This window comes from Gadus morhua, chromosome 10 (genome assembly GCF_902167405.1).
Source record: "Gadus morhua chromosome 10, gadMor3.0, whole genome shotgun sequence".
In the NCBI taxonomy this organism is placed as follows: domain Eukaryota; kingdom Metazoa; phylum Chordata; class Actinopteri; order Gadiformes; family Gadidae; genus Gadus; species Gadus morhua.
Window position 1 is genome coordinate 21504748 of NC_044057.1, and position 22966 is coordinate 21527713.

Below are 22966 nucleotides of genomic sequence, written 5' to 3' on the forward strand. Positions count from 1 at the left end.
TGAAATGTGTAGATTTTTATTCAAAAGTCTCCAGACAAGTACAAATCAGAAACAGAGTGAGTGAAAGAGAATGGGATATAGACAACCGAGCATGAAACTAAAAGAGTGCAGAGGAAACAAAACAAAATGTAAAACACAAGAAATGGTTTGAGAGGTAAAAGAAAAATAAAGCTTGAAATTTTGTATATATGTACACGTGATCCAATAAGAATTTATACCATTTTAGTGGTAGGTAAAGTAACAAACAATAAACAGTACTTTTCTTCCTTAAAAGATTTTTTTTTTTTTTACTTACATAAAATAATTAGGCAAAACACACACGCACGCACGCACACACACACACACACACCATACACACGCACACACACTGGCTGTTCATCTACTTTATCACAATACGCCCAGCCCCTTCACGTTTCATGTTATAAGAAGCCAATTATCCCCCTTAAACATGAACATGATCCTCTGACATGGAATATTACGGTGAGAGAAGGTGATCTCCACTAGCATGTTTAAGGCTTAGGCATGGAATGACTACAAAGTAAAATATCTCAGTAGACAAAACATCGCAATAAAACTTGTGTGTACGACAAGTAGTTGTCAAAATCTAAGCTTTGTCTAGCTGCCAGAGCACTGCTGAATAAACGTTCACCTTCAGGAGGGTCCGATTGACTAGCTTCGGTTTTAACATTTGAAATTAGAAGTATTTTGTGACAGGACTTTTTTTTTTTTTTTTATCTTCCCCACGTTGAGAAAAACCTTAAAGCTGAATTTCACAAATCATCCCCATTAGTTTTATCCAAACTATTTTACATGTAGGAAAAAAGGTAGAAACCCAAAGACATTATCAAGACAAACCATAAAAATACAAATTTAAAAATCTTTCTCGGTGCATGGACTCACATGCTCTTGATTTTTTATTTTTTTCTTACACATTTCTCAAACTTTGTGACCGTCGGTTGAAAATTTGAAAATAAGAAAAAAATAATAGCACATTTATAAAATCAGCACCAATTCATATATAACTTTATTTAAAATGTAGATACCCATTTCAACATTATTATGCTGGATTTCAAAGAGAAAAAAAAAAAAAGAGGATATTTTCTTCAAATGCACTGTTTTTTCATACTCCACACAGTGGCACTACCAGGAAAGAAATCAGCTCACTTTGTGATGACGGGGGGATGCATTTCAGTGGGACGTAGGTGTAGGGAGTGATCCGAATCTTTGGGTGAGCGTTAAACGCTTACTGTTTAAACTGTAAAGTAGCGTTTAGCCGAGTCTCAGGGACATTCACAGCACTAAAGGGGTCCTGACTGATTCTACAGTTACAACTCACCATGGGAACCACCAGAGGTGACTGGGACCACACATCAGGTCCAACCATTAAGGGTGGGGGTTAGAAACTTATAAACCAGAGGGGGGCAAAATAAATGAAAAATATAAAATAAAGACCTCCGTCCTTTTGGCTAACACATTACAAGCAAGCTACTACAGTCCGTTTATAAATTACTACTTCACACCTGGTTACTTACTACTATTATAAAAAGGGTTAGACATAAAAAAGTTTTTCTTAAGTTAACACACCAATCCATCCCCATTTGAGAAAAAAAAAAAAAAAGCCAAAAAAAAAGGAAAAGGACTAGTATGGATTTTTATTTAGACATGTCTGAGCTCTAATAGGTTTGGTAGTGGCCTGTCACTATGGATTCCGAGCAGGAAGAGCTTACCCAAGGTTATAAAAAGTAAATATTTGAAACAAAGTCCTCTCTGAGCAAGCAACACTGAGCGTGGGGGTCCTTGGTCCACGTGGAGCACAAGCCAGAAATGTTCTCTCTACAGGATACACACTTCAGCTTTCGCATCTAAAACTCTTTAAATACAAAGCCGCCTCCACTCTTCTCCCAGCTTCTTTAATATCTGTTTAAAACATCGACACTCCAAGGACCTGGGGACCGTGTGAGAGAAGACTTCAATTAATCATCACACGAGAGCAAATAGAGGCACTTGAGAGCAATCAATAGCCCATAACAGTCTTTTAAATGGTGAGAAAGCACCTCTTAATGGCTAATCTGCCAGCTCAATACCGCTGCTGTCGCGGCTGCCGTTGAATACACATTTCTATTTATGGTCAGACTGCAGGTTTTCCATCAACTCGCTTTAAATGTCAATAACTCATCCAAGAGAGGCTGTTGTTTAGCGGTCGGCGTGTCTATGTGAATGAATATAGTGAAATACACGTAATGAATCGGGATGGTTGATCGATTGGCCGGTTGATTACAGTTAAGTTGCTTCCGGGCTGTCACTCAGGGCCATTACTGTCACAGTAATGGCTGCTAAGATTAAAACAGTGAAGGCCTACTAAAGAAGAAAGTGGAACACAAGAGCTTCTTCTGCAGCATCAGAATAAAACTGGAAAGACACAAGACTGAGGCTGCTCTTGGTTACCGCCTCACTCAGAAATTTGGAAAAACCAGCCATGCGTACAAGCAGAAGCTATTTGATTCAGGTTTTGGTGGATTGCCCGTCTTATTTGTTTCAAATGGGCAGCGAGAAATGCAGAGAATATTATTATTTTACCAAACCAACCCGTAGAGCTGAATGCATTAATAGTAATTGGCCGTGAGTGAAGGCAGTCAATTATAAGGCCTTAGACGTGAGAAACTATCGACTCACCCTTTATGTATTTTATGGTGACAGAAGTATTTGAATTTGAACACTGCTCAAAAATAAGCATTCGGTATTGAACGCTAGTTTACCATTTGGTTGTTTGTGCTTGCTGGTGCTCGAAAGAAGCGACTGCTTACCGATTCATCCATGATAGAAGCCGGGTCGAAGTAGTCTGGCTTCAGCTCTGAGCGCTCGCGGCGGTTCTTAGACGGAGGCTACAGGAGAACATGCGGTTAGCACAAGGCTGATCCAATAGTACAAGTCACTGTTAACACGCATCCAACACTTAATGGGGCCTTCCACACACTACCAAACCAGACACTCAACCATTCAAATGGCTAGGAAGCTGCACACTATGGTTCGTCTCGGTTGTGAAATGCTTTTAAATTTCACAAAAGGGGTTATGAAAATGAAAGAGAAACACTAAATGAAATGAAAACCGGCACCTCATTCCGGAAGCAATTGCACACGACAATTGAAGAGCAGGCCAACCATCTCACCAGATCTATGTCCATAGTATCAAAGTCCATGCCCTCGTTGAGGTCGTCCAGCCGGCCTTCAGAAGACATCATCACGTCCTCCACGATGGGCTCCTCGTCCTCCTCCATGAGCCCGGTACCACGGCGACTGTGGAACACAAACAAACAAACGGCTGTAGCCCCTGATGCCAGCGCAGCGGCCCGGCCCCCCCGGCGTTGCGGTGCGAGCAGCGAGGACTCTTACATAGCGTGCTGCAGGTTGGTCCTGAGCTTGGCGTAATTCATGGCTCTCTCCTGCTGCTGCCGCGCCTCCTCCTGCTGCCTCTGGGCCAGCATCCACGTCACCTGAGAACTGAACACACACACACACACACACACACACACACACACAGTTAGTAGTGCCCTGACTGCAGTCAGCTCCGAGTCCAACATTAAGGATGGCCTGCTGGCCCGTTGCCAGGGAGAGAAGATGAGGTCCTGCGAGGCCGGAAGTAGCTTCGTCTTCGTCTTTATGGGCCCCGGAGTTGGCGCGGAGCTCGCAGTGTAATCTATTCGTTTTTTTTTTTATTATTTATTCGGCCGCTAAAACGAATACTAAACAAATAGGACATTACGCATGACCATGGGCCGATGCCTTTTGGCAGCGGTCCAGGATCTCTGACCCCACGTACCGATCCGAAAGAAAAACATTATCATTATAACGCACCCGTATGCTCGGAGACTGCAGGACCGTTTAATATCACCATAGTAACCTGCGTTTGACAAAGGACTCAAAGGCATTCCGACAAGCTGCCTGGCAGGTAGGGAATGCCATTCAGTCATGGATACACTCTGACCAACCACAGGGTCAAGGGGAGGAATGTCCTTTATTTAAATCGGGTCATGAGGCAGGCGGATGGCTGGGGGGGGGGGGGGGGGGGGGTCTACTCACTTGTAGTCCATGGGGGTTTGGATGTGCTGCGGCGTCTGCTGTGGATGGTGCTGCGGCGTGTGCGGGTGGGGGGTCTGCTGGTCGTGGGGCAGGGGGTACACGCCCATGTAGCTGTCGTCGCGGCCCCTCTTGGGCTCGCGCATGGCGGTGGAGGTGAGGTGGGGCGAGGGCATCATCACCGGCGTCTGCAGGCTCTGCTGCCACACCTCGCTGCTGCTGCTGCTCTCCTCTGGAGGGGTGGAGGGGGGGGGGAGAGAGAAACACGGCCAAGGGTTGAGTCCATGGCCACCGGGGAACGAGCTGGCCCCCGTGAAAATCAAAAGAGACTGGCCGTCTCGAAGCACCTCAATTCATTTCATACGGCATTGCGCTGCACAGATTGGGCATTAAGTTTAGGGTTGGGATGAGACTGGGATGGAAAACACAGCTGCAATGGTTTTGTGGCTACGACATGACACAGAAGTCGTTAATTTAATTACGAAATCCCGTTATCTCAACCATCGACTAAGTGAATCCCAAAAAGATTGTTGGCAGAGAGCTATGAGCTTGAGGGCCGATGTCTTCAACATTGGGCGCTTTCACTTGATGTGGATTTCGGTAGAAAAGCAATGGACCAATTTTTTATTCCATGAAGTGGTTTCTTGATTACTGAACCATGTATTTCTTTGATCGTTAAACTATAACTGCTCTCATGAGGGGCAAAATGCCCCAGAAAATATAATCCAGAGGAGAACTTGGCCTCAAGCAAGACCGCACACACAGACACAAACAGGCACACACACACCTACGCTTTCATGCCAAAGCAACGGCTCCATTAACATTTGGAATTTGAGTTGCACAAAACAAGCATGGCATGTTTCCATTTGTTAAAAAAAAAAAAAAAAAACATTTTACCGAGTCGAATGCACGCACATGTTGACCCGGATGGTAATCTAAACGACCCCGCTCTAAGCGGTAAGACGCAGCTCCATCTTGTGACCCTCCCACCATCTGCTCCGTAATCCCTTCCCCCAGCACAGGGGCTGGCAGAGCCAAACTGGGAGGCGGGGGCGGGGGTGGGGGGGGGGGCTCATCTGGGTTAATCCAGGTCTCAGCGCTGCCTTCATAACAGAGCGTTGGGGCAGCATTATAGCTCTGTAAACGGGGGCTTTTTCCTTTGAGCCGAGCTACTGATGAGGCTGATGGGCGAGATAACGGGACGCGTTGGGTCCCAACCGATATCGGCCGGACCTCACAGCGATAAAGAAGTAAAGAAGCAAAAAAGACAAAACAAAGAACAGATAAAGCCTGAAACTGCCTTAAAACCGAAGCCCACCCCAGAGACAATATGTAGTTCAACTACGATAAACTTAGAAGTCTAAAAATACAGATATATCTTTCTCTTCATGTGGCCTCGGGGGTCCGCCATAGCCTGGAAAAACAAAAAACGTCGGGAGTGTGATTAATGTCCCCGTTCCATATAGGATACCTTCTGGAAGCTTCCGCTTGGCGGCGGTGGCGGCGGCGGCGGCGGCTGCGGCGGCGGCGGCCACACTGGTGGCGGCGGTGGGCTTGGCCTTCTTGGAGCGCACAGAGGAGCCGCGGCTCGAGTAGCCGCTCATCACCGACATGGTGTCGTCGTCGCCTCCCGCCTGCAGGGAGTTGCGGTAGGAGATGAGGGGGAGCCAGCAGTCCTCGCGCTGCAGGGCCATCTGGAACGTCATGAAGCGCTCCAGGTACATGTGGCTGTGGGGAGACGACAGGAACCATCAGTCAGGCGGACAGGGGCCGCTCGTTTTAGCGCCAATTAGGAATGCGCGATATAAACGATATACGATATAAACGATAAAAAATGGCCTACGATAAGAGATTTTAGTTAGTTAGTATTGCTCTATCGCGATAATGTATGTTTGACGCGATCTATCCATGACTCGCGAAATATAAAGAGCCACGAGCTGCAACCGTCTGCAACGCATCGTCCGCGACCCGCGAATTTTAAAAAGAGCCACGAGCTGCAACCAGCTGCATCGCATCATCCACGACACGCGAAATTTAAAGAGCCACGAACTGCAACCGGCTAGAAGCCGGTTGCAGCCAACCACTTGGAAGAATTGTCTTTATTTAAAATAGCCATGCTTAATACTGGACGTATTTCCCTAATTCACAGTATCCGTTTCTTTATTAACAAGACACCACTCATTTTTATTTCATTAAGAGAAGTAGGCTATACGTCATTGCACAGAATATTTTTTTCTTTTTTAAAGTCGCTGCAGCTACAACATTATGTTGTATGATTAGTTTTGCACAATAAATGTTCTCAAAACGACATACATTTAGCAGTTTAGCTTTCCTTACAGTCTATGAAACCTGTTCTGAAATGGTTCTATTATGATTTATATATCGTGATATATATCGTTATCGCAATAGGTTGCATGTATATCGCAATATGGATTTTAGGCCATATCGCCCATCCCTAGCGCCAATTGAGCACGCGCTTTTCCTGTGTGCTTTCCACACACAGGAAAGCACACACCGCGGATAACAAATCAAACAGCCCACGCACTCAAAGCCAGGTGCACATTTCAATTGAAGAGGAAGAATCAGGACGAGAGAGGGAGAGAGAGCGCTTGAGAGAGAGAGAGACACAGCCTTGAACCAAGCACTCGTGCAACACAAAACAGCCGTTGCGGCGGTTGTCACGGACACCTGTTGCGCTGAGGAACGAGAGGGAGACACTTCCCCTGGCAAGCATCTCAGGCACGCAGACTTACACAGTCCTCTTGTCCTGTCTCATCAGCTTGGAGGAGAACTCGCTGAGGATGTCCAAGAAAGCCAGGTGAAGGGGAGGGTTGCCTTCTCCCTGGGGGCTCGGCTCCTTGAACGCAAACTCTATCCCGTCTCTGAAAAGAAGCACACACACACGCAGGCCAAACCATAAATCCCAGCGCGCCGTCATAATTTACTTTCCGCCCCCCCCCCCCCCCCCCCCCACCGTTTGATGTCTGATTTCCGTGCGAAACCAATTTTGACTTCTCATAATACACACATCTCAGGGATATAAACAGGGGGAGACTTCCGATGCCGGCAAACACCCAACAATTCCATGCTTACAAATGGAAGTGCCAGATTCACAGGGGTAACCGCCCGGCAGGGGTCCCCGGGCTAAGCCTCTGGAAAGGGCAGGAAATAACCCGGCTCATATACACCGTGGAAAAATAGCAACCGAGGGGTCATTTGTCTGCTGTTTTTGACGGCGCCCCGCGGCCAGGACGGTAATTCTAGATATGCGCAGTGCAACAAGAGACGGTTGGGGGGGGGGGGGGGGGGGGGTGAGGAGGTGAGGTCTTACTTGTGCAGCATGGCAATGGCATCCCTGGTCTTGACCTGGTCCAGACCAAAGGTGAGCGAGAAGCGACGGGCCAGCTCTTTGATGCCGCAAAACGACGAGGAGGAGCGGTCGAAGCCGTGACCCAGCTCTGACAGCATCTCGTTGAAGAGCTGGACGAATGAGGTGTGGAGGTTTAAATCAAGTCAAGCGTTCACGCCGGTCCGTCACATTGTCTCGTTTGTTTCTCTGAACGGCGTCCAAAAAGGTGCGCCGTCGCGGCGTACTGACCTGCTGCAGACTGAGGATGAGCGTCTTGGCGCACTGGATCTTGTCGATCTGCCGAGTTTTACTCATCGTCTCCTTGATGATGTCGCCGTAGTCGTTGTAATACTGGAGACGAATGGGACAGTCAATGGAACAATCACTCAACCGCCGATTCCGCCCCCCCCTAAATTGTAGCAGTGGTAAATCGTGAGAGCATCTCTGAAGCAAGCCGCCGATGCCTTACCCTCATGTACTGCTTGAAGATGTCCGCACCCGTCTTCATCTCCACCACGCAGTAGATGATGAGCTTGCAGTACGCGGCCAGCAGGTTCCTTCTCTTGTGCAGCGCTTCTATCTTTCCTGCCTCGTCGTCCTGCTGCCCATCTATTGGTGTGACCGGAGCACAAACATCAGCCCAACACATGGTCTCCATTACACACATTAAGCTGCTGCGGCCGGGCGGTCTCGTTGAGTAAACGGGCACTCGCTGATTTACAAAGTTGCTGCGGTGACCTCTGCAGCCCCAGGTTAACCAAGGGTTTAGAAAGTGGTATCGGTCAAGGGAAAGTGTAAGTCAAGTGTCCTGATAGTTACTCATCTGTTAAAGACATACAAATACAAATAACAATGTGGGGATGTTTAATCTATCGACCATTAAAATATTCATGAACGTTGATTCTTAGCATCCATAAAGAAATGTATGTGAACATTGACACACACAATCTACCAGATACGACTATCTGGGGATTACATTAGACTGAATTAATTAATAGCATTGCCACAGTGATATTACATAGGCAACGGCTAGGAGGTCACAGTGCGAGCCCCTACCTGTGCTGTTGGTCTCCTCGTCCTGGTCGATGAAGACGTGGTTGAGGATGAAGGAGAGCAGCTCCACCTGCAGCGAGTCTTCGGGAGAATAGACGAGTGGCTCTAGGTGCTCCCGGCCACCTGACACCATCTGGTGGCTGAAGATGAGCAGCACATCACACAGGATGGTGAAGGCCTGCAGATGGAAAAGATGGGAGGAAAAAAAAGGGAGATGCTTGGCGCCTTGTCGGGGAGAAAACAGCATTTGACATCAGAACACCTGGGAATCAGGCTAAATAAAGAGAGATCCCCTTTGCTCCAACTTTGAGGGAACAAGAGGAGCGAGGGCAAAAAAGGAAAAGGGAGGATTGCTCGGAGGCACGGATGAAACACTTAAACAGAGAGGGCTTGTTAATCTCATTGGGACCAGATTACAGCCCGGGGTTTGGTGGTTCTCAACGAAAAGAAGGTGGATCAGCCTCAGGGCCTCTATTAATTGACAAGGAAGTTAGGCTAACGAAATCAACTCAGTATCATAACGGAGGCTCTCCTAATAGGTAATTTTGCTGTGATCTTTAACCATTTATACATTTTGTTGCAATGTTTTACAGATTATTCCTTCAGTTCCTTCTAATCAAATAAAACTAAATTACATATGGCATTTTTTAAACATAACCGACTTTCATTGAAAAAGAACCATAGATAGGGGCATACCGCCGCTGTTATTTAACGCCTGTATTGTTGTATGTTCCACTGCCAGGCCTCTGTGGCACATAACGCCTAGTCCCTTGCTTTGCAAACCTCAGAGGGTTCAATACGTTTTGGTTGTTGTCGAGCCAACGACTGAGTGGGAGTCAGTACTTTCACTTTAAATAAAACAGAAGGAGATGAGGTAGAGAGCTCCATTGCCAACAACAGGGGAGAAATAAAAAGGTTTAGTAAGCCAACCATAAAAAGCAAACGCATGAAAAGAAAAAAAAGGCTGGGGAAAAATAATATTGCATTTGTTGGAAATGTATCTGGACGAGATAATTCTTTTCTGGTAAGAACTCAAAAAAACAAATAAAATGTTGCAGAGATTCTCTTGGGGTGTAATAATAATAATTGGTGGGATGGAGCTACATTCAAGCACCAGACCACATGGTGTTAACTCAACTGTGCGATTAAAAGCTTCTTTGAGGTTTTTTCTCAAACTGCATATTTGTATTAAACAACTTTAATAGCAACAACTTGTACAACAGCATGAACCATAGAGCCCAATTTAAATGCGGCATTACCTGCTCTTTGACCGCCGTGTTGACGTTGGTGAGATAGCGCTGGCACATCAAGCAGAACGCTCTCATCTGCTTCCTAAGGGTGACCATATCCTCCTGAAATCACCAAATACAATCCACGTTTATTAAGATTACACCTCCATACTAATTATTCAGCGTTGAAGACGCTGCGAGCAAACCGACCCGATCAGCTAGCCATAGCAGGGCAGATTGTACCTTTCTGGAGCTGCCTTCGGAGAGCTTGGCCAGGTTCCACAGGATCACATAGTGAGTGCACTGCAGTGACTGGATCACGATCTGCTCACACAACAAACAAGGTGGTGGTCAGATGAAGCGCTAAAGAACACGTATACATCCTGTGATGACTCGGCGTGCCAGCAGGGGCTTAGCGCTCACCTGCTCTGGCATGTCCCCGTTCTCGATGCCAGTGTTGAGCAGCTTGAAGTTGCTGGTGAAGAGGTCCCACTGGGAAAGGTCATGTGCACTGAGAGAGCAGAAGAAAAGTAACAGTAAGTACCGGCTCATTTAAACCAGAGGCACGGTCTTGATTCATGGATCTCAGTACAGATGAGAATGAATGGAGGTTGGATTGAAGAGAAGTAGGAGGAGGTGTCAGGACCCCAGACTGCTACCAATTTGGAGAACTCACTACCGTAAATCTGTCCACTGCAACTTAAAAAATTATTCGTGGCACTTCTGCCGCTTGACTTTCATCTGTTTTTCGATTAATATCGCTCTATGTTAATAAAAGTAATAAAATACCTCCAAAAGAATTGGCGATGCATCACTTTTTGCAACCAAACGAAGTGCTACTGCTACTAACTGTAAAACGTAGTGCCTCCATTGTTTAAAAGTTAGCCTGGAGCACTTGATGCAATTAATGAATCTCAGGCGGGATGTTCGAGTGGGAGTAGAGGGAATTGAGCTCGAGTGTGGTGTATACATAAAAGGGGCGGATGGGTCACATACTTGTGGAAAGCGGTAATCCTCTTCAGAGTGGAGAGAATCTGGTAGGTGTCGTCCTCATCCACCTCCTCACCCTGGGGAAGAGACACTTGACAGTTAACAACATGGTCGCAGCAGTGCCACGCAAACCTGGGCGACACCCAGCGTCCTGCTCACCTCTTGCAGGAAGTCCTCCAGGAGCCGGTTGAACTTGTCCACCTGTTCGTCTAGGAGCTGGGAGCGCGCGATGTCTACCCGGTTGAAGATGGTGAACTCCTCGTTGCAGAGGGCGTGGTAGGTCTTGGAGCAGACCTCCAGGACATCCGTGTCGGTGTGCTTCTCCACGATCTCCCTGACCTGACGCAGCAGAGACTCCAGGTGCTGTAGGGGGGGAGGGGGGCAGACCGGAGAGAGCATAAAGTAAAAAATGAGAGACGGAGGGAGCGAGCGAGCGAGCGAGCGAGAGCAAGACACGTGAGAGAACTTTTAAATGAGCCCGGCAGGTTTGAGCTGCTGGTGTAATGACCTTAGATGACTTTGGTTGAAGAAGAAAAAAAAAGGAAAACACCACAGCAAGTTTGACGGGGTTTTTTTTTATTCCCTGATGGGTTTGTTTGTACCTTCTCTAGACGTCCTGTGGTGTAAATCTCAAGGTCGAAGAACTGAGGGAGCTGTAACAGGTTAGTCACCTTCTCCGAATCCATTGCGTACTGCCAAACACAAGCAAACACACATGCATATTAAGTACACCTCTTTAAACAAAACAAAACAAAAAAAACCTTGTTGAGTCAGTGCCGAACTGTAACTCACCTTGGCCAGTAGAGGGGGCAACGACACTGCAAAAAGCTCTGTTATTCTGGTTCTATCATCCAGCTGCGTTTTCTTCTCCTTAGCAGTCATGACCTGAGAACAGACAGCTTGTGTGTTCAGCTTGCAGGCTCTTGCCATATGGTGGATAAGTGACTCACCCGATAACAGAGTCAATTACTGTTCAATTAGGGCAATTCAACACTGTACAGTAGTGGCTCAGCATCGGTTAGGGTCGTGTTTGTTATTGGATAGTGTTGTGGCCGTACCCTCTTCCCGGTGCCTCTGCCAACAGGGGGATGGCACTCGGCCGCCTGACGAACCGTGCACAGCATGATCTCAATCAGAGCCGTCTCCTGTCTGTCTGTCAGAGCTGCAGAAAAGACGGGGAGTAAAGAGAGTTGTACACCTTTTAACAAGATAATGTCAAATACTTTGTTATTGCGCTCATTGTAATATGCATATTCATATTTGGAATACAGCTTTCTAATGAAGCATGAGTCATTTTCCTTATCTTAGCTTGTCAGATGCATAACCATAATATTATTTTTTTATCTGAAAATGAACTGTGCAACATAATGGCACTTAACATTGAATTGCATGTCCATCAGCTCTACAGTAGCAGGCAGGGTCAGAGGTTAAGTTTTTGTTTACATTAGCATGCTAGTGTTAGGATGGCAGCTTGGCTGTGATTGGAAAAGGGCTTAATGCGGGCTATGCTGTACAGGATTTGCATCGGTGACGGCGTGCAAACTACTGAACCGTGCCGCCCAAAAATGGTCCCCAAACAGACAGTTATCATTCAAGTGTGACATTAAATAACCTCCACACTTATTTATGTCTCCATCAATGCGTTACGGCTGCATGCCTTTTCGTAGTGCTATCATCCAGGCATGAAAACGGGTTAGGGGTGAAAAAGGTGAGAAGGATATTATCCCTCTAGGGGGGTCCGGGGTATCCTCCCCCGGTAGAATTTTTTTAATATTCTGTTCGAGCCTGCATGAGAGTTCAATGTTGTCATTAGCCGTTACGTCTTTCTGACCAAACGCAGTTCAAGGCCGACCTGGGCTGTACCACTTCGGGAGGGGGCGCTCAGTTACTCCCCTCTAGACAAAATCGAATTGGTTGCGACGTTGACCCGGCGCCCCCCAAAACGTTAACGGGCCACAGGGAATTCTCCCAACTCTCCCGATTACCACTCTGCGTGTGCGTGCGTGCGTGCGTGCGTGACTGTGTGTGTGTGCAGGCGTTATTCAACTGCCTGGTAAACATGTAGGCCTACGGTAATATTCATACTGGTTTAAATAATGCATTTGATAGTAGGCTATTTCCCATCGTTGCTGAGCAAGAGTTTTGTTCGAAAGTTCAGTGATAGAAAACAAATAATAGCCCGGGCTATTGACGTTTTACGGTACCACTGTCATGCACCTACCCGATGTCAAGTGGACCGGGTTGAATTCACTGCGGGTCTCTCTTATATCCATCTTACCAAAGATATTTTGGTACTGTCCTTCTCAACACTCTCTGATCTCACTAAAAGGCTGGCAGCACAAAACAGCAATATCGACGAGATGCGCTATGCATAGAGAAGAAAGAATACCGACATTGAATTTGCAACATTTTGCAACAAATTATTCTAAATCTGCCCATACATGGACACGGCAGAATTGTGCGGTTTTCAATCGCTACAATGTTGCATCTGTGGCTGCTGGTAATTCAATCACAAATAAGTAAACTCTACGGGGCTACTTTCAGCATTATGATGTTTTTTTTTACGGCACAGCGATCCGGGGCTATTCCCAAAAGATCCGGGGCTATAGCTTCGAATGCCCAGGTCTAATGAGACGCCTGCTCGCGCATTCAAAGTTCTCCGTCGGGATGTCGGATACGCATTGCAATTCTCCGCCCGATCGATCTTATATGTTGACAACAAAATATCTGTAAATAGTTTTGTAAATAAACTTCCAAAGCTTTAAAAATCCTATTTGGTATTTTATTGGTCCTTTGCAAAGTAAACAACGTACAAAGTAAATAAGGTCCAAAGTCAAACCGTTAGTAGCGTTTCCGGAAAGGATTTTGTTAGAGGACCAATCACAGCCCTTACCGTCTCGTTTGCGTCGACTGATAGTTAAAAAATATTGGATGCGCACGTAAACTACGGAGAGGTTCTCCGACAGGCTCTCCATGTCTATTGCTGCGTTTTAATATCCATCCGTCTCGGAGGTCTGAGGACGTTGCCAAGCGAAACGCCCCTTTTCCTCGGACGGCGAACTCGCCATCTCGGTTGAACTCAGTGGTGACCGAGCAAAATTCCGAGACAGAATTCAAGATGGCTGCGCCCATTGTGACTTGAAGTATGAACTGTTTTCATTGTGCTTGGACCACTTTGGTGGTTAAAATTAGGGCTGCAACTAACGATTATTTTAATAATCGATTAATCTGTCGATTATTTTTTCGATTAATCGATGAATCGGATTGAAAAAAAATAAAAATAAAATTGGAATTGCCGCATCTTTATTCAAAAACTGAACATTACTTCAAATTCACAGTGAAGACTGAAATGTAAAAACACCAGGTTATTGCTCCAACGTCCCGGAACTATTAAAAGTAATATTAAATAATAAAAAGATTAAAAAAACATAACTGGGATAACACAAAAAAGAAACATACAATGTATGATATACTTTTATATGTATATAAGGGATGTCCATGGTTAACCGGTCAAACCTATTGATACCATTTTCGAGACTCCTTGAAATAGAACTTGTAATATTGCTTTAATTGCTGATAAGATGATGATAGTTCCAGATAGGACATTAAACAGGTCATAATTAATTCTATCTTTACTATCTATTTTATATTACTGGGAAAACAAGTCTTCACCAAAATCTCAATTTTTTTTTTTTTTTTTACTGCTGCATTTGAACGCATCAATCGTATTTCTGAGCAGACCTGAACACATCACATTTGACACTGTTTGTGACCATTGGTTAGTTTTTTTTTTTTAAGCTAACTATCTCTATATCCTGCCGATTTTAACATGGATTTAAAAACTGCATTACTATTTTTAACTGACGGGACTTTCTACACCCTCCGGTTGCGTGATTACTACCGCTGCTTTGAATTGATGCACGCGGTGCCGACTCCGAGCCCGTCTGCAGCAGCAGCAGCTGACAGAATTTTCGGTTGGACTACTAGACGGATACTGAGTTGAAGGAGTTTTTTTTAACCTAAAGACAGTGAAGGTACAACACTTTTATGTAGGCCTACAGTCCAGTTTTAAGATATGACAAATACGAGCTGTGGTCGCTCACACTGAAGCTCGCTGTGGGCGTGCATGAACCGTGAACCAACCTGTGTCGGCGGCTGGCTGTAAACAGTGCTGCGCCTATGAGTAACTTTACTAATCGCGCGACACAACGACATTTAGTAATCGATTTGTATCGATTTTATCGATTCGTTGTTGCAGCCCTAGTTAAAATGGTAATTTCAATCACTCGTATTACTGCAATACCTTACTGCGTCCGTATCTCTGCCTATGTACACAAATATATTGTATTCGTGTACAGCACTTTGGTCAACTACTGTTGTTTTAAATGTGCTATATAAATAAACTTGACTTGACTATGGCCTATAGCCTACTTATTTTGGAGCGCCTGGTCCTCTGCCAATGTTACCGCGACAACAGCTTTCCGGGTGGCGTCAATGTTTTCCTGTGTGTGGGCGTGGCGTCAGATCCGAGATCCGAGTCGGTTCGCAGAGAATACTCGAACGCAGCATAAGTACAGCACTTTACGGAGGACTATAAACTTGCCGGCCTCTGAACCTACCCCCCCCCCCCCCCCCGTAAATATTTATTCATCGAATCTGCACGATTCACGGAGGTCAACTATTTTGGTTTCAAAACGGCGAATTTCGCCGAAAGGTGAGTGATTTTCATTCATCACTACAAACTCGTGGGGGCCATCCTGATTCGTACACCAGTTTGGAGGCCAATCAGAGTGCTTATGTCATACCTTCTTCTCCCGGCAGAGGGTCGTCTAGCAGTAGGCTGGTCATACACTCCCAGTCCTTGAGAAGCTCTGCGCCACACTCCCACAGGGAATCCACCAGGTAGGCCGCGTGCTCGTGGAGCTGAAGAGAGACGAGAGAGTCCGTGTTAAGCAGTGACGTTTAGGGGCTCTGCATCATGGTTAACAGGCTGAACCACCGGGGAGGCGTGGTGTGGATGTCGCCGTACCTCGCTCTCGAGGAAGAAGAAGACAGTGGTCTTGATGAGGTTTGCGTTGGGGCTTTGTCTTCCTCTCCTCTTGGGGGCGCCCTCCTCCTCTGGCTCCCGTTGGCTGAAGAGTCTGAAGGAGAGGCAAACACCAAGTCAGTGGGGCCAATCTTGTCTAATAAATACACCCATGTCTTTCTGAATGGGTCCAAAAGGAGCGAACGCAAGATTAATAGCCACGACGAATATAATTACAGAGTAGTGGCGGTAGCCAGGTCCTTATTCCAGCAGAGACAATTAGTAGACGAGCACAATCTCGCCACGGCATCAGATTTCTCAGGACCGAATTGTAAGGGTCGACAAAAGCGTGGTTTTATAGTGCAACTAAAACATCCAATTCGATCTTCCTGCCCTAACCTGCTTCTCCCCCTTTCCTGACCTCTGCCTCACTCGGTTCAACAAGTGTTGCATTAACAGTCCTCACAAGCTGTGCGAGTCGTGTTTGGGTGCTGGGTCGATAACCTGGATGGGGCTTCATTATGTTTACCCTCCTAAAAGTACAGAAGAGACGGGGTTCGTCACACATACTTTTTGAAGAGGAACTCCCCGGCTGCTATGGCGACCGGTCTGTGAGCAGAGTAGACCAAGTGATAGACGCTCTCGCAGTCCTCCGGGCTCAGCACCTCATCTGTGCTACTGTGGACACAAACAGAACACACATGGGGGATCAGCCAAACCGTGCTTACATTGACACAGAATGGTCCATTGCACAGAACACACGAGCAGGGTCAGCCACACTTAGATTGCAGATATGCTAATTTTTTGTTTGAAGAATTAATATGTCACATTGTGTACGCCATTTTTTCCCCCGTTACCATATACATATTTCAAGAGAAAGAAACATGTGTAAAATGCTATGTTTTGGCCAACCAGGTTACCAACGGTCGAATCGGAAGACACGTCCTTGGTTGTCGTCGCATGCATACATTTTGGAAGACAATCATGAGTGGCTGCTACTTACTGCAAGACAAGGGTGAGAAGTTTAATAGCTTGTACTGCGACGTCGTACTCCTTGTCGAGGGTCATCGAGACAATGCGGTCCTGTGCGTGTCATAGAAAAAAAAAATCATCCATTTAGCTTGTGCGTCATTGGTTGGTCACTGACTACACGTTTGACTGGGGTGGTATTAAAAGGCTTGTGTGAAGCAAGTTATAGCCAGCAGGTGGCGCTGACCTTAAAGCGACTGGTGAACAGCTCCAGTCTCGTGTTGAGCTCTCTGTTGTAGTACAGACCCTGCAGTGCGGTCAGGCACTTCAAACGCACCTCTCCTTGCTGAAAAGACAGGTGCAGGGCGGTTAGGGTCGACCTCCTCCGAGTTCATACCAGGAAGTGTTAAAAAGTGGATCTTTTCAAATGTAATTTAAACGTAATCCTAACCAACCTTGTCGTGCATGGTCCATCCCACATACTTCAGATAGCTGTCGTTGAGGAAGGCGTCGCTGTATAGTTTCATCCATACCCCGATCTCTTCTATACAGATGGCTCGGATTTCTGCTATAGAATCGCTGTCGACATAAGGCACACACAATGTAATTAGCACAGCGCAATGAAGCGTCAAATTCGATACCGAGAGGTAAGCATGCGTTACAGCGATGACATATGTAAACTCGTACCGATATCGATGAACAAACACTCCTTTGAAGATGGCATTCATCATGTTTTCGATCTCGTCCTGATTTTCCTGGAGCTGGAAAATGAACAACAAAGCACTCGATTGAACACAATAGCAGCCAGCTTTTGTTCAGTCAAATGGTACCAACTGATTGGTGCGAGAGAGAGAGAGAGAGGGGGAAAGAGAGAGAGTGGGGGAAAGAGAGCGAGAGTGAAGCTGAAAGGCATAGTTAGCATAACGAGGCAGCGTGTGACGGCCAACTATGCCACCCTGCCGTTGTGTGGCAGCAGAGTGTGCGCTAGCAGATGGATGCCCAGTGGGACCTGCTGTTGCATAACTGAATAAACTGCCAAAGCTTGGGGTATTACAGCCGGCACCAGCACCACTGTGACACTACAGTACCTACAGTACCGTTAAACTGAGAGGCGGGCGAGCGCAGTCCACATCCATGCTGGACCCGATCTCACAACCCAATAAAAAGCCATTTGGTCTTGAGATGTGTTGATGCACTAGGGGGTCTGTATAGATTTCATTTCATTACTTGACACTTTAACACAATGACCTGCCCAAGGGTGCAGCCTTAGTAATGTGTCTTGAAGAATTGGACCCATTGCACTAAAATGCAATTGGTCGGTAAAGATGAGTTTTATAAAACTAGACTATGGTTTTCCTAGACATCGATGCGTCACCGTTTAACTGCATGAGAAAAGATAAATCCTGACCCCACTTATCAAGACAATTCTTTCCCTGACATGGACACAACATATTGTATATGGGACAAATAAGTGCCATTCAACTAATTTCCATATCTTTTTTGATACATGACAAGTATAGTAATTGCTAGATGTAATGAACCAAAAGGAGGTAAGAGTCAGTCGGACCCTTCCAATTAGTTGCATAGTTCTTCCACCATCCCGTTAAGTGTTTACAAAGCAGCACCATTTGAAGCCAACCGTCAAATCTTCCTTTGGTTACCTCCTTGCGTTTCTGTAGGAGCAGCTCCAGGCGATCGTTGGCCCTCTTGGCCACGATCTTGTTCCTCTCGGACTCGTACTGGCGCTGGGTGTTGTCCATGTTGATGCTTAGGTTCAGCGCTACATTCACCAGAGCCGTCATCAGCTTCATGGCTAGACAGAAGACACGACCGCGGTACAGTTAGAGCCAATGGTGAAACATCGCTGATTTATCTCGTTCGGTTTAGTGCTGCAGCATGTTTACAATCGGTCAGGAGGTTACTACACCATCCACATAAACAGCAGATGGTGGCTCTTCATTACCTGCCAGTGTGGAGGTGTGTCTGAACGCGCGGACTTGGGAGTCAGACAGTCCGGTGAGGAGGGAGATGACAGTGTCCATCATGTACTCATCGTAGATGATGCTGTATTGACACTGGCGCACCAACACAGCAATGAACTCGCAGAAGCTGGTTTTGAACCTTTTCCACTGTGGCCCTGCTATAGTCAGAGGGTAATCCCCACTGTCCTATAAAACACACACAACAGGAGATGGCATGTTTATACAAGGACATTTTAAATAATTTGCTATACACATGTATCTATTTAATCAGACAGTTAAATGTCTCAAAAATATCATTGACTTGTTCCTGCAACGATGTCAACAAATCATTTCTTTGTTGCACTTCATAAATTCACAACTTCAGAGGGAGTTAAACATCCCACAGATAGATACCTCGTCAAATTCCTCCGTCATTCGTCTGATGATTTCAGAGTTCTGCATGTTCCTGAACATCTCCCCACTGACCACACCTGGAAAGAGGGAGAAACAACGTTGGACAGGGTCACTCCTCCATGGGGTCACAGACACTTCACACCTGTTGAACGACTTTTTCTTTGTGTTATCTCTCACACACACACACACACACACACACACACACACCTTTACATCCCGAGCACTGTATGAAGAAATTGATGAGGTCCAGGAGGGCAACGTCCCGGTCTGTTTTATACGACTCGATCCAGTCATCAACAACCGACTGTAGGAAAATAACATTAAACATGTTGTTGAAACACCAATAGCCTCTCTTAAAAAAGGGAACCAGGATTCTTACTGGTAGAAGAGATTCAAAGAACAACAGATCGTACCTGCATCGCACTCCTGCCCAGTTTGACCACCTCGAACAGCATCATGTTCTCCATGCCGTTCTCCTGATGGTGGCCATTGAGCCTCCCCGTTCCCTTGGCTCCTTTCCCCTTCTCCCCTGCTGGCTTCTTCCCCTTCTTCCCTCCCTGGGAGGGACAGGAGAAACATTAGACGGTTCATTAGGATAGGCCTTTAGTGAGGTTTGAACTCCTGTTGATTCTGGAGAAAAGGGTACCTGATGACGAAGAAATATTTTACAAGGGTTTTATAAAATAATGTTTTCAGTGATTTTTGAATCTATGACACTTTGTGTTGTCGTAAGAATATCCTCTCAGGCTCGGTTATTTTCACATGCCATGACCACATCAACACGTGTTAGGGACTAGTTCAACACAAAATTAGAGCAAGTTAAAGTGACGTATCCTGCTGTTTTAGAAAACTATTCACGGAAATTAAAAAAACCTTCATTATAAAATCATCAATAGTACAAAATTTAAGTTGGACTTCACACACAAACTTGTGTGCCAGGTGAAATTTTAATAATACATTATTGGAAAGTTATGCCGCCTCGTTAGACACCTTATTTGTAGGGTGGAAATGGGTTAAGCTTACTGGCTGCTGTTCATATCAACCTCCTCACACATTTTAAGGAAACACTGTGGAAGCTAAGTCTTTCACGTGAAGCCCAGGGGCAGAGTGAGAGTCAGGTAGTAGTACATACCTTTCCTTTGGCTGCAAGTGAGACTGTGACTGCAGTTCTTCCATCTGGCTCCTCTGAGAAGTCTGTGTCTGAGGAGAAACGGGTGTCTGTGTCCCTATTGACAGGGAGCAAGATCAAAAGACGTGTTTAGGTCAACCCAGACTTCATTGTTAACGAAATGCGCGTAGGGTCAAAAGGTTGCCCACTTACTGAGGGAAGGGGAAGTCTGACGGTAATTCTGGTGCCGCTATCATTTCTGTAACATCTTCTGGACAACTGCAACTTATGACTGGCAGGAGACCCTCATAAAATTAAGGCCAGAAGTGGTTGCATGTGACCTGAAACAGAAAAGCAATCCATTTAGAAAAATTGACGTTCACATGGTAGTTTTGAATAGATTAAAAATAAATAAAAAGAGGAACACATGATATGTTACAAATGTTTATCTGGATGTAAAGACAAACGTGATATATGATAATATGGCCATGATCCACTAGGAGAAAAAAACGTTCACATGGTAACAGGGGGCGGGCACGAATGGGCCTGTCAAGTAAGGCTTCACTCCTATTGGTTCCCCTTTCATTCTGATCCCCCCCTAGTTTACGACAAGCATAGCAGCCAGTGCAAAGGTTCTTCCTCATGGCCAAATATGGCAATGGCCTATCCGCCCTACACAAATCTGAACCAATCAAAGCAAGGCATCAACATCAACAAGAAACAGTTGGATTTAGACGACTGAATGCACTGCTCTATATGCGATTCATATAGATATTTAGGTCAATCAAGATACAAAGCTAAACGATGTCATTGCTCATATCCACATATTATACAAAATATAAATGATCGACACATTGTTAATGATCTAATCGCCAACATTTATATATTAAATATAAGCACTCGACGGATAACAGATTAGCAGAAAAGGAAAACAAACTCCTCCCATTTGAGAAATTGTTCTGTTCTGGGTGTGCCTTTCTGTAGTGTTCAAATGACATAGAAAGTAAGTCAAAATTAACCGATACACGCGGTGTACTTTAGATAAGGTCTAGGCATGTCCTCACCGTTTACTACTTCTAAATATATATCGCACAGCTTTCCCATGTTCTGCGACGCCACCATATTAACCGACCCAGATAGAAAATGTGTCCCCATGCAATACGACACATATAAAGAACAGTAGCATGCTTAAATCTACACTTTAAATCCAACGTTTCTTTGAGAATCGGTCGCCCTTCTACCGATTAGGTAGGCTTGTTGACTGTCAAGTTTGAGCAAATCGAAGGGTGGCGAGTAAAAAAAAAAAAAAGTGGCGCCAAATCACAGAGCTATAAACTTCCCACCCGATATGAGCAACTAGATCCCTCGGGAAAACCCTCACATGGTCACTAGAGCCGCGATTTGGCGTGGAGAGCAGATGCCACAACTTCCCGGTCTGTTCCATCCAACAACACCGATAAGGCGAGCCTTTTCCACGGCGCCTGTCAAAATTGACACCGGTGCATCGGTAGTGCTACCGCTAAGTGGCTAGTAGGTAACCAGGCGACTAGTCCTGTTTGCCTCATAGCCTCGCTCAAAATACAACACAAGTGTCTACTTACCAAAGCGCACATATCCACTACGTTATATCCATCTCATATACTTCATTTTCAAACCACCACGTACGTGTGGATACGACCGAGCTACCGCGAATGGGGTCGGCGTTCGCCCACTATAATAACAAAACAACGCATTATGTGCTGCACTAACGGAAGCTAACGAGCTAGCCGCGGAATATTCTTATATTGTCCCCGGGAACCACATTGGGTGTCCACTCTTTGGCTTTTCCGACCACGGGGATTATATGAAATACTACAAATAGCCGTTTCGTATCAGCAGGACGTCGTTTTTTATGTTAAAACAACTCACACTAGCCTACTACCATGTCCACCAGCTAGCATTAGCGTTACCTAAAAAAACATCCCGTCCTTGCGTCCTCCATCTTGCCTCGGGAGTTCAGTCATGGATTGCATAAGCAACAAACACTTTGTTTACATGTATATATCGAAAGTGCAGCCGAGTCGGTTGAATTCACCATACTTGTATTTTTTTGTAGCAGATAACTAATTAAACACACACACGCGAAATATAGTTTGTGAGCCCAGGAAGCCGAGCGTTAGCTTGTGTGTGCGTCGCTGGCTAGCATCAAGCGGCTCGGCTGGCTAATCTGATGCTAGCCATGCTAGCGAGCTAACTAGCGATATACCATTCAACTAACTTCCAGATTGCGCTCCGCCATTTTACAGCTAACTTACCTTGTTGTGAATCTTTATTCCCCAAGAATATAAACTTTATATATTCTCAAAAAGGACCCCTTCGCAATTCCGAATTGCAAATCAGGAAAAGAGTTTGAAAGTCGCGGTCAGAGGCGGTTTCGGACGTTCTCTCGCCAGCTTGCTCCGTAGTTCGGTTTGTTGTTTCGACGACCCGGGGGTAAGAATCCTGGTGCAGAGCTACCACCTAGCGGCCACAACAAGTAAGTCCTGGAAACGCGAGGGAAGAAGGCTACAGATCACCCGACATCTAGTGGACTACAGTGAATTGCAACAAAGACGTCTCAAAACCATGCACACTATCCAAACAAATCAAATGACGCTTTTGTATCCCAATGTTTAACAAAATAAACAAAAAATATAGCTACACCAGATTTAAGAATAAATTAATAAAGCAAAGAAATGATAGCGTAGCACATTGTGAACTGTCTGAGTGAACCAAATTCCTAATTTGAGAGAATCCACATATTAATTGATAATA

At 45.6% G+C, this 22966-nt stretch overlaps 1 protein-coding gene across 2 annotated transcripts; it reads right to left on the bottom strand.

The window, feature by feature from the left end:
* Positions 1 to 22695, bottom strand: stag2b (STAG2 cohesin complex component b). Of its 2 annotated transcripts, none has more exons than XM_030367952.1 (34): positions 22468 to 22695; positions 20387 to 20514; positions 20198 to 20291; positions 19479 to 19622; positions 19273 to 19369; positions 19066 to 19142; positions 18654 to 18858; positions 18352 to 18503; positions 17378 to 17451; positions 17146 to 17269; positions 16938 to 17036; positions 16725 to 16804; positions 16292 to 16399; positions 15725 to 15836; positions 15501 to 15618; positions 11754 to 11857; positions 11488 to 11580; positions 11298 to 11387; positions 10855 to 11058; positions 10702 to 10772; positions 10129 to 10216; positions 9949 to 10029; positions 9736 to 9828; positions 8480 to 8654; positions 7893 to 8032; positions 7673 to 7774; positions 7406 to 7554; positions 6828 to 6956; positions 5546 to 5802; positions 4078 to 4306; positions 3391 to 3498; positions 3168 to 3294; positions 2805 to 2882; positions 1 to 1945 (listed from the first exon to the last, which is right to left on the bottom strand). In XM_030367952.1, exons 2-34 carry the CDS (start codon positions 20428 to 20430, stop codon positions 1922 to 1924), a joined length of 3870 nt encoding a protein of 1289 aa, XP_030223812.1. In that variant the 5' UTR covers positions 20431 to 20514; positions 22468 to 22695; the 3' UTR covers positions 1 to 1921. The 2 variants fall into 2 exon arrangements, with proteins under 2 accessions (XP_030223812.1, XP_030223813.1); XM_030367953.1 differs by lacking the exon at positions 22468 to 22695 and adding an exon at positions 22123 to 22370.
* Between the last annotated feature and the right edge of the window lie 271 nt (positions 22696 to 22966).